The 12313-nt window shown below is 42.3% G+C and overlaps 1 protein-coding gene across 3 annotated transcripts in view; it reads left to right on the top strand.

The window, feature by feature from the left end:
* Positions 1–2004: 2004 nt before the first annotated feature.
* The window catches only part of AUH (AU RNA binding methylglutaconyl-CoA hydratase), a 195622-nt gene continuing 185313 nt past the window's right edge, over positions 2005–12313 (top strand). For all 3 annotated transcript variants that reach the window (XR_008377495.1, XM_053579025.1, XM_053579028.1), the window contains exon 1: positions 2005–2338. Coding sequence is in view for 2 of the 3 variants with exons in the window: in XM_053579025.1 (XP_053435000.1) it covers positions 2083–2338 (256 nt within the window). In the remaining variant the exon portion in view is untranslated. The remainder of the gene's footprint in view (positions 2339–12313) is intronic.

Below are 12313 nucleotides of genomic sequence, written 5' to 3'. Positions count from 1 at the left end.
GGTGGTGTACCCAGAGACAAGGCCAGGAGAGGTTCAGGCCAAGTTTAATGAACGGGGACAGAGACCCACCTGGGCACAGATGGTGAGAATAGTTGGGGCTTGTTTTTATACTGGGCATAGGAGAAGGAAGATTCCACAGGTTGCTGGAAGGTTTTGGCAGGCTAGGTTGTTTCCAGCGGAAGTTTTGGGGCAGGGAGAGTTCTGGGAAGCAAGGAGGGGGAAGGGTTGAAGTCCCTAACACCACCTTCTGTGAAACTGCTTGGATAACATCTTGGACCCTGATAAAGGTTTTAGCCCCATAGGTACCTCCTCCTTGCTCCCCTTTCACTGGTTGAGCTCTCAGTCACCTCCAACTTCCCATCTCTCATGAGAAAGACCTCAGGACAAAATTAGAAAGAAACCATAACAATAAAAATCACAATACCCGGGTGGTGCCTGTGGCTCAAGGAGTAGGGCGCCAGTCCCATATGCCGCAGGTGGCGGGTTCAAACCTAGCCCTGGCCAAAAAAAAAAAAAAAAAAAATCACAATACCCACTAAAGTGAATATCATTATAAGAAAAGAAGAAAGAGACAAAGGCAGAAAAATTTTCTTTGTCCTAAACTTTAAGAGAATTTCCCACATGACACTTTACAAGAGATAACAACAAAATGTGCCTTCAACTCCATTCCTACAGCAGTTAACAGTAATGGAATTTAATAGGCCTTTTCTTTCCATTTTGGATAAAAGTTGAGGGTACAAAATGAAGGAAGCAGAAATTTGCGTGACAATAGTAGAACCAGGTCAATTAAGTTCAGGAACCCATCCTAGAAAAAGTGAATTGAAGGCTGTACTAGGTGCTAGCATCAGTACATAGCTTCCCAAGGGGAGGAACTGGAAGGTGACCTTACTGATAGTCAGCAACGAGGAACGTAGCACTCTTTCGCGGATGAGTTGGCAAACTTAACTGTCCAATTTTATATTCTCTTAGCACATTTTTTTTTTTTTGAGACAGTCTCACTTTGTTGCCCCAGGCTAGAGTGCTATGCCCACCATAGCTCATAGCAACCTCAAACTCCTCAGCTCAAGCTATCCTCTTGCCTCAGCCTCCCAAGTAACTGGGACTACAGGCACTCACCCGAATGGCCCGGCTAATATTTCTATTTTTAGTAGAGAAAGGGAGAATCACTTTGCTCAGGCTGGTCTGAAATGAGCTCAGGCAATCCACCCACCTCTACCTCCCAGAGTGCTGGGCTTACAGGCATGAGCCACAGTTCTCGGCCCATAGCACACTTTTGAACTGTATTCCCAACATATGCTTTCCTAGTTGAGATCTGATAAAAGCTAGGCAGCAGAAAATTCAAAAATAACGTGGTTTGATAGGCACCTACACATTAAATTGATGTTTTGAGTTTCCGGTTTCCGAAGAGCCACAAGCTCCAAATCTCACCTCATCCTACGGTTTGGCCCCTTTCTTGGGTAATGGTCCTCATTAAAACTCTTGCCCCCAGACAGGGCTATCTATCTACCAGCAGAAGTCAGCGGTTACAGGGCCCTTTGGTTGGGTGCTCTCAGCCCTTCCTGAATGCCTGTAGTAAACATCACTTACGTTTACCAGGCACGTTTACCCTACAATCAATGGCTCTGACCTACGTGAGAAAAACAGTGTCCCACACTGAGCTGTCACACTTCTAGCCAAACCTGAGGAGATAAATTATTTTAGCTCACTTTTGCAGCTTACTTAACACAGAGAACGCATATAGGGAGTGCGGGGAGATGATTCCCTGTGGGTCGTCCTTTTAGAATTACGTTTTCCTCCACTATTCCATAGCTTTGGAAAACTACTTTCTCCCTCTGTGTTTTACAGACCATTAAACCACTCTCTGGGGAACCGCGACCAGAGGTGGTGGCACGCACAGCGCTCAGGTGGGGGCCTGGACAGGGCGGGGCGAGTGCAAGACTCAGGGGGGCGGGGCCAGGTAGGAGCGAGGCTGCGGGGGCGGGGCGAGGCCCTGGGGTCAGGGCGCCGTGCGCGTGCGCGCGGAAGGTCGGCGCCGGGCGGGGGCGGAGCAGCAGCCGTGGGCCCACGCCGTAAACAGACAACATGGCGGCGGCGGCGGCACCGGGGGCTTTAGGTGCCCTGCAGGCTGGCCGCGCCCGCCTAGTGGCCGCGTGCTCTGCGCAGCTTGGCTCGGGGTTGAGGCTGCCCGGCTCGTTGGTAGGCCGACAGATGGGCCCGGCCATATGGGCCCAGGGCTGGGCGCCCTCGGCCAGGGGTCCCACCCCGAGCAGGGGCTACAGCTCTGAGGTGAAGACGGAGGACGAGCTACGGGTGCGGCACCTGGAGGATGAGAACCGAGGTGAGGGGTGCGGGCGGGCGGTGGTCGCTGATCTCTGGACCGGGCGGAGGGTGCAGAGTCTGCAGCAGGACGCGGGGATAGGTCAGGCAGGTTTGCAGAACCTGGGTACTACCCGCCCTTCCACCGGGGGCGGGCTCCTCAGTCACCTCCTTCGTGCTTTGATTCCGAAACGTGTATCCGGAGCGGCTTAGCTGTGAAGTGGCCACGTTCGGCGCAGAAAACAGAAACGCCGTTTACACCCTCCGCTCTTGTCTAGTCAAGGTCAAAGCATACGCTGAGCATTTAATCTTTGCTTCTAGGCTTTATTCTTGCTGTGTAATGGCTTTCTATCAACTCAGGTATCAGTGCAGAGTTGTAGAAGCTGCAGTGAGAACGCCCTTTATTATGATGTATAATCTTAAATTTGAGGCAGTTCAGCTGGAACATTTTTTTCTCTAGTCCATTGTAAGAAAGTTAGTTGTGAGAGACTGTACTACTTCATCTTAACAGTCTTGAGCATTTTTTGTGTTGCTAAGCTCTGGGGACTGGAATGTGGGTGAATCTGATTTCGCCCTTGTGCTACTCACAGGAGGAGTAAACTGGTGCATTAGCAATACAATTCTTGAGGGTGGCAGGTTTTGGAAGAGGGAGAGATTCGGAGAGAATACTGATGATGCTCAGTTTATTTATCTTTCAGTGCTGGCAAAAGCTAAGGGGATCGTGAAGAGTGGAATAACCATTTGCCCGAGTTATGCCACAGGACCAGTCGTTTAATTTTGACATGCATTTATTGAGCACCTATAATCTGTTAAGCAGAGGTGAAAAACGAGTAAGTGATGAGTGTTGTCTTAGTATAGTGAAGCAGATTCTGGTGATTATTAATGCTTCTAACTTTAAAGGCTTGGTGAGAGCAAAGAAAAGGCTGTAATACCTGACCGGTCTCACCATTTGAAAGGGGTTCCAAGACATTCATTAACAGTCAATAGATTTTTGTCATTAGTGTTCTTGGGCAAACTTCTTTATGCCTCAACTGCATGTAAAATAGGAAAAATGATACCAAGTTTATAGGGTTACTGTGAAGATGAAATGAAATTTGTCCACTAATTATCTAGCTCATAATAGGAGTGCAGGAGTATGAGTTACATCATTCCTTATTTGTTTATTATTCCAGAGACAAGAGCATGGTCAAAAGCATGGAGATGTGAACATGTGTGATGTATTTGGGCAATAACATAAGGCTGTGTTGTGTGGCTGTAGTGTGGCATGATAAGCAGAACAGTAAGAGATTCAGCTGGAAGCGTAGACTGGCACTGGAGTGATTAGAGCCTGAATGCCACCATCTTTTGGGTAAGCTTAGTCATGCTGGGATTTCAGTTACATTAGGTGTACCAACAATCTGTTTGATACTAGGAATCGCAAGTACAGGTAGTAATATGCACTACATCTTGTTTTTTTTTGTCTTTATGACTTGAATGCAAATTGAAATGTCTGCAGAGTCTTTAAGTTAGGATCAGGATGGACTAAAATAAAAGATATCAACATAAAAGACAATTTAATACATTAAGATGTTTTCAGTTTTTCTGAAATGTAAGAATCAGCTATTAGGACATCATGGTTTCTTAAAATTGACCCAGCCTTCTCTAAGGATTGGCAACTATGAAGACTCAGACTTGGCTAACGTTTATATTTTGCTTTGCTTCACTACTTAAATGAACAGTAAGTAGTGTGAGGTCAGGGTACTCAGATGAAGGAGTCTCCGAGGTGCTTTTGTTTCTCATAGAGCCCCAAATTTGGTGTTCTAAGCAGCCTTTGGAATATGAGAACTCTCCTGGGTCAGAAGAGCCCCTACTGCATTTGCAGCTCTTTAGGTTTGTGGAGGGTGGGCAGATGCAGAATACAAACTTCATCTGTTGTTTGAGCTCCTTCCATATTTGGAATTTCTTGTGGAGGCACAGTTATATCCAAGTTTCTTTAGTGGTTATTTCTTGCATTATTAATCTATCCTACTCAAGAGTTTTAGAGCAGTAGTCCTGGTCGTGGCTTCATAGATCACCTGACTCCAGTCATTCTCCTTCCTAGTTTATTCTTCATGCTGATGCTGGGGTTACCTTCTTACAAGGTCACGAAGCACTTCTGTGCTTAAAAACCTCTAATGGCTCCCCATTGCCTGCAGGGCCTTTTCGACTGTTCAGTTTTCACAGTTCTCCTCCCTGCAGCTGTACCTGAGCTTTTCCTTTTCCTGCTTGAAAAACCAGTGGCCTTCCAGATCCCTAAGTGTAGCCCTTTGGCCGAATCCAAACTTCACAGAACAAATCCCTTTATTAAAAGGAACTGTTCTATAAAATTTGGATTCAGTCAAAAGTCTCACTCTAGGATTCAGAAGGCCACATGTGACCCCTAAGGCTGCAGGTTGTTCAGGAGAGGTACCTCCTGAAATGGTTCCTCCCCTTGCCCTACCACCTCCCTCTCCCCCCCAGTCTGGCAAGCTTCTACGCATAATTCATAATTATGACCCTTTCAAAGATCATTGTTGTGAACTATTTTGGAACAACTTCTGGTGGAGACGGAGCAAACAAGCAAATTTATAGTTCAAGTTATCCTTCACATCTGGATTATCAACTCTCCTTAAATGTCTTTGAAATCTTTCCATGTATTTCTTTATCAATACCACCCTTGTCCAGGTCAAGTGGACTACTGCAGGTCTGCTAGCTGGTCTTCCAATATCTACTTCCTTTTGTTCTTTAACTGGTTAATTCCTTTCACACATTTTGTTTATTTTTTATTTTTTTGAGACATAGTCTTTGTCGACCTCGGTAGAATGTCGTGGTGTCACAGCTCACAGCAACCTCAAACTCTTGGGCTCAAGTGACTCTCTTGCCTCAGCCTCCCAAGTAGCTGGGACTACAAGCCCCCACCACAACACCTGGCTAGTTTTAGAGACAAGATCTCGCTCTTGTTCAGGCAGGTTTCAAACCCATGAGCTCAGGCAGTCCACTCACCTTGGCTTCCCAGAGTGTTAGAATTGCCGCGTGAGCCACCATGACTGGCCAAAAAAATATATAAATAAATATTTATAAATTATATATATACATGCATGTATACCCCTACACACACATATTTATTTTGAGATAGAGTGTCTCGACTAGAGTGTCATAGCCTCTGCCTAGTTGACACCCAAACCCTTGGGTTCCAGTGTTCCTCCTTACAGCCCCCTGAGTAGCTGGGACTGCAGGTACCCACCATTCTAGAGATGACCCTTTTTTTCTTACATAATTCCTCTTTCTCTCATAAACTGTTCCTTGATTTGAAATTAGCTTTCTCTGAAATTAATAAATTTACTTTAGTGATTTATCTTTTAGTCAGTCTGTATCTTTATATTTAAAGTGGGTTTCTCATATGCAACATATAGCTGGGTCTTGTTTTTTTAATCTCCTTTAATGATCTCTTTTAATTGGTGTATTTATACCATTTACAATTAAAGTAATTATTGAAATAGTTGGACTGTTATGTGTCATATTTGTAACTTTTCTATTCATTGGACTTTTTTTCCTTTTTCTGTCCCTTTTTAATCAAACATTTTATGATTCTAGTTTCACACCTCTCAGCATATTAATTATACTGTTTTAAAAATTTCTTTTAGTGGTTACCCTAGAGTTTGCAATATACATTTATACCTAATCAAGTCCACTTTAAAATAACACTGCTTCCGGGCAGTATTTTCAATTTTTCCATCTATTTTATTTTATTTTATTTTATTTTATTTTATTGTTGGGGATTCATTGAGGGTACAATAAGCCAGGTTACACTGATTGCAATTGTTAGGCAAAGTCCCTCTTGCAATCATGTCTTGCCCCCATAAAATGTGACACACACCAAGGCCCCACCCTAATTTTTCCATCTTGTCCCATGTTCATTTCCCTTTTCTGTAAGCTATAGTTGCCTAATACATTTTGGCTATTATTTTGAAGAAATTTTTATCTTTTGGATTAATTAAGAATTATAAGTCAGTTTATTTAGTAGGTCTGTTGCTGGCAATAGTATGGTTGTAACAGGTTTGTTAGTGTTTTTTGTTGTTGAGACAGAGTCTCACTCTGTTGTCCAGGCTAGAGTGCCATGGAGTCAAGCTTATCTCACAGCAACCTCAAACTCCTGGGCTGAAGTGATCCTCCTGTTTCTGCCTCCTGAGTACCTGGGACAACCGGGTTAGGCCACAATGCCTGTCTTAATTTTTCTGTTTTTAGTAGAGGCAGAGTCTTGCTTTTGCTTGGGCTGATTTGAGTTCCTAAGCTCAAGGGATATTTCTGCCTTGGTCTTTGAGAGTGCTAGATTACAGGCATGAGTAGCTGAGCCCAGCCAGTAATAGTTCTTTTTTTTTTTGAGACAGAGTCTCAAGCTGTCACCCTGGGTAGAGTGCCATGGTATCACAGCTCACAGCAACCTCAAACTCTTGGGCTTAAGCGATTCTCTTGCTTCAGCCTCCCAAGTACCTGAGACTACAGGTGCCTGCCACAACGCCCGGCTATTTTTTGGTTGTAGTTGTCATCGTTGTTTGGCAGGCCGAGGCTGGATTAGAACCTGCCAGCTCCGGTGTATATGTCTGGCACCCTAGCTGCTGAGCTACAGATGCCGAACCAGTAATAGCTCTTAATATATTTTGTTTCTATGTGGGTTAGAGCAAATGAGAGAACCAGGATTTTTTTCATTATGGAAAGTACAAATACGGAATGGGAGAAGGTGAGAAAGAATGCTGTTATGTGGTATTTGATTGGGGGCTATCAGGATGAATTTATGATTCTAATAAATTGAAAAACTGTAAGTATATTATCATATCTAATACACATTTCCTACTTCTGTGCATTGAAAGAGTCTAAAAGCAGTCATATCACAGTAGCAGTGAACATGCCTAATATCCAGATCTTTGTTTCTGAGTATTGTTCCCTGACTAAAAGAAGCCAGGGCTTTTTGGAGATATAGTTGTTTGCAGGTCTAGAACAGGGGGAACCTGGAATCTCTTCTGGAATAAGGAAGTGGGTGGCGCCCATAGCTCAGTGGGTAGGGCACCAGCCACATATACTGAACCCGGGCCGGCTAAAGCAACAATGACAACTGCAACAAAAATAATAGCCAGATGTTGGGGCAGGTACCTGTAGTCCCAGCTACTTGGGAGGGTGAGGCAGGAGAATCGCTTAAGCCGAAGAATTTGAGGTTGCTGTGAGCTGTGATGTCACAGTATTCTGCTGAGGGTGACATAGTGAGACTGTCTCAAAAAAATAGAAAGAAAGGAAGTGCTCAGATACTGAAGGGAACATATTAGAAGGACATAGAAACAGGCTTGCAAAGGCTCCTTCTGGGTATATATAGGCTAATTTGAATATTATAATGTGTGGCAATAGTTATGGATTATAGCACATTGCACAAAGAATTCATAGTGATACTTAAAATAGTGAAGGAGGGAAAAGGTTTTTATAGAAGAATGATAGTAAAATGATAGAAAATTGCCATTTTTGGCAACACCAGCATAATAATAAAGGCATTATCATGGCAAGTGTGAGATACCCATCCTGTCTCTCTTTTCAGTTGGGTACCCAGTTATCCCAACACCATTAGTTTATCTTTATGTCACTGATTTGAAATGCCACTTTTATCATAAAAATTTCCATCTGGATGTTGTATTCTGTTTTATGATTCTACATATTACACTTCTAACATTATAATTGTTAAAGTGCTGTGTTGCAATAGGTCTGGTTCCTCCTTTACCAATGCCTTTTCTTTTTTCATTGTTTTCTTGGCTCTTCGTGCATTCTTATTTTTCCATATGAATTATAGAATCCTCATGTCTAGTTTGAAAATTAGGTGGCGTTAGATTTATAAATTAGGGGATATTTGTGATGCTGTTTTTTTCTAGGTAAGATCATGGTACATGTTTCCATTTGTTTTACTTTTTGTGTGGTTTTTTTAGGAGGGTTTTAACAAGTATCTGCCAGTAAGATTTGTACATTTCTTCTTATGTGTATCCCTTTGTTATCCTCCCTGTCTCTTTGCCTCCTTTCGGGTTGTTAATAAAAATGTGATATTTTCTTAGGGTTTCATAATTTTTTTTATAGAGGTCCTTCACCTCTTTTGTTAAGTATATTCCAAGGCATTTTATTTTCTTTGAAGCTATTTTGAAGGGGATTGTGTCCTTAAATAGCTTCTCATCTTGCTGTTTGGCATATACAAAGGTTACTGACTTGTGGACATTGATTTTATATCCTGAGACATTACTGTATTTTTTGATCACTTCCAGGAATCTTGTGGTTTGAGACGTTGGGGTTCTCTAAGTATTAGATCATATCGTCAGCAAAGAGGGAGAGTTTGACCTTCTCTGCCCCCATTTGGATGCCCTTTATTTCCTTCTCTTGCCTGATTGTATTGGCTAGGACTTCCAGCACTATGTTGAATAGTAGTGGTGATAGAGGACAACCTTGTCTGGTTCCAATTCTGAGTGGAAAGGCTTTCAGTTTTACTCCATTTAGTAAAATATTAGCCGTAGGTTTGTTGTAGATAGCTTTGATCAGTTTAAGAAATGTGCTACCTATGCCTATACTTTTCAGTGTTCTAATTAGTATGCTAAGAAAAAAAAATAGCAGAAGATACTAACAAATGGAAGAGCATACGATGTTTATGGCAGGGAAGAATCAACTTTTTTTTTTTTTGCGACGAAGTCTCACTGAGTCATCCTTGATAGAGTGTTGTGGTGTCACAACTCACAGCAACCTCAAACTCTTGGGCTTAAGTGATTTCTTGCGTCAGCCTCCCAAGTAGCTGGGACTACAGGTGCCCGCCTCAATGCCAGGCTGTTTTTTTGTTGTAGGTATCATTGTTGTTTTTTAGTAGGCCTGGGCTGGATTCGAACCTGCCAGCCCTGGTGTATGGGGCTGATGCCCTAACTTCTGAGCTACAGGCACCGAGCCAGGATCAATATTGTTAAAATGTCTATACTTCTTAAAGCAATCTACAGATTCAGTGCCATCCCTATTAAAAAACCAAAATCGTACTTTCTTCGTTTTGTATAGAACCAAAAAACCCCCCATATAGCTAAGGCAGTTCTTAGAAATAAAAACAAAGCTGGAGACATCTGCCTACCAGACTTTAGGCTGTACTACAAGGCCGTAGTGGTCAAAACAGCATGGTATTGGTACAAAAATAGAGATATAGACATCGGGAATAGAATAGTAAACCAGGAAATGAAACAAACATCTTACAGCCACCTAATCTTTGATAAGCCAAACAAGAACATAACACTGGGGGAAAGAATCCCTATTCATTAAATGGTGCTGGGAGAACTGGATATCCACATGTAAAAGACTAAAACTGGACCCGCACCTTTCTCCACTCACAAAAATTGATTCAAGATGGGTAAAAGACCTAATTCAGGCCATGAAACAATAATAATCCTTGAAGAAAGCATGGGAAGAACACTTGAAGATATTGGCCTGGGGAAAGACTTTATGAAGACGACTTCCAGACTTCCATGGCAATTGCAGCAACAACAGAAATGAACAAATGGGATTTAATTAAACTGAAAGGTTTCTGTATAGCTAAGGAGACAACAACCAAAACAAATAGCGTACACAATGGGAAAGGATATTTGCATATTATGAATCAGATCAAAGCTTGATAACTGGGATCTGTAGAGAACTCAAATTAATCAACTTGAAAACAGCCAAAAATTCCTTATATCAGTGGGCAAGAGAGATGAACAGAACCTTCTCTAAAGAAGACAGACGAATGGCTAACAAACATATGAAAAAATGCCATCGTCCCTAATTATTAGAGAAATGCAAATCAAAACCACCCAGTAAGAATGACCCATATCGCAAAATCTCAAAACTCTAGATGCTGGCATGGATGTGGAGGGGGGGGAACACTTTTACACTGCTGGTGGGACTACAAACTAATACAACCTTTTTGGAATGAAGTATGGAGAACCCTCAAAGAACTCAAACTAGACCTCCCATTTGATCCTGCAATCCCATTACTGGGCATCTACCCAGAAGAAAAACCTTTTACCATAGGACATTTGCAGTAGACTGTTTATAGCAGCTCAATTTACAATTGTCAAAATGTGGAAACAGTCTAAATGCCTACCAATCCCGTAATGGATTAACAGCTGTGGTATATGTATACCATGGACTACTATTCAGCCATTAAAAAAGATGGAGACTTTAGATTTTTTGTATTAACCTGGATGGAAGTTGAACACATTATTCTTATAAAAGCATCACAGGAATGGAAAAGCAAGAATCCCATGCTCTCAATTCTGATATGAGGATAATTAATTACCTAGTACACGGTGGGGGATGGGGGACGGGGAGAGCAGAGAGAGGGAAGCAGTAAGGGGGGGTCACAGTATATGACACACCTTCTGGGGCAGGACACAATTATAAGAGGGACTTTCCATAACAGATGCAATCAGTGTAACCTGTTCTTTGTACCTGCAATGAATCCCCAACAATAAATAAAAATAGGATATTTTCTCCTAATATGTTTTCTAAGAGGTTGTCTTTTCTTATCTTTTTTTTTTCTTTTTTTAATGAAGGTCATTATTTCTGGATATGAATATTTTTTAAATTTTTTATTTTCTTAATTGACACATTGTAATTGTACATATTTATAGGGTATAATTTGATGTTTTGATACATATCTGTGTTATTTGTGTAATGATCCATTCAGGGTACTTATATCCATCACCTCATGCATTTGTCACTCTTTTTGGTTAGAACCTTCAAAAACCTCTCTTAACTGTAGTCACCCTACTATGCAGTAGAACACCAGCATTTATTCCTCCTTTCTAACAAACTTCCTACCTCTTCCCCTTTCACTTCTCCTGTCCCCAATCTCTGATAACCTCAGTTCTATAGTCTGCTTCTATCATGCCAACTTTTGTGTTTGTTTCTGGATATATTAATTTCATGTCTCTTAAAAAATGCTTTTTAAAAAAAATTGGATCCTTGGGTTTTTCAGGTTATAATCATCATCTTTTAATGAATTTCTAACTTGTTCCTAAGATTCTGCTTTTAAGACATTTTTACAATTTTTTTTTTTTGAGAAACAGAGTCTCAGTTTTGTTGCCCTTAGTAGAGTGCCATGGCTTCACAGCTCACAGCAACCTCAAACTCTTGGTGATTCTCTTGCCTCAGCCTCCCGAGTAGCTGGGACTACAGGTGCCTGCCACAACACCTGGCTGGTAAGTAAAGACAAGGTCTCACTCTGGTTCACGCTGGTCTCAAACTCCTGAGCTGAGGCTATCCACCCACTTTGGCCTCCCAAGTGCTGGGATTACAGGTGTAAGCCACCGCGCCCGGCCTTTTTTTTTTGATAGAGTCTTACTTTGTTGTCCTCAGTAGATTGCTGTGGCATCATAGTCACAGCAACCTCAAACTCTTGGGCTCATTTTATCCTTTTCCCTCAGTCTCCCAAGTAGCTGGGATCTACAGGTGCCCATCACAATGCTTGGGTATTTTTAGAGATGGGGGTCTCACTTTTGCTCAGGCTGGTCTCGAACTCTTGAGCACAGGTGATCTACCTGCCTTGGCCTCCCAAAGTGCTAGTTTTACAGGGGGAGCCATTGTGCCTGGCTGCCTTTTTAAAATTCTTATGCGTATCTTACTATATTTCAGTATAGGTTGTTAGTACTTTTGTAGTGTTTTATTTTATTTATTTTTTTGAGACAGTTTCACTATGTCGCCGTTTGTAGAGTGTTGTGGCATCACAGCTCACAGCAACCTCCTACTCTTGGGCTTAAGCGATTCTCTTGCCTCAGCCTCCCTAGTAGCTGGGACTACAGGTGCCCACTACAACGCCCGGCTATTGTTTGGTTGTAGTTGTCATTGTTGTTTTAGCAGGCCAGGGCCAGGCTCAAACTCGCCGGCCTGGGTGTATGTGGCTGGCGCCCTACTCACTGAGCTACAGGCACTGAGCCTATTTTATTTGATTGTTTTGAGACAGAGTCTC

Source organism: Nycticebus coucang, chromosome 2, assembly GCF_027406575.1.
Source record: "Nycticebus coucang isolate mNycCou1 chromosome 2, mNycCou1.pri, whole genome shotgun sequence".
Lineage (NCBI taxonomy): Eukaryota > Metazoa > Chordata > Mammalia > Primates > Lorisidae > Nycticebus > Nycticebus coucang.
This window is presented reverse-complemented; position numbering and strand designations above follow the sequence as displayed.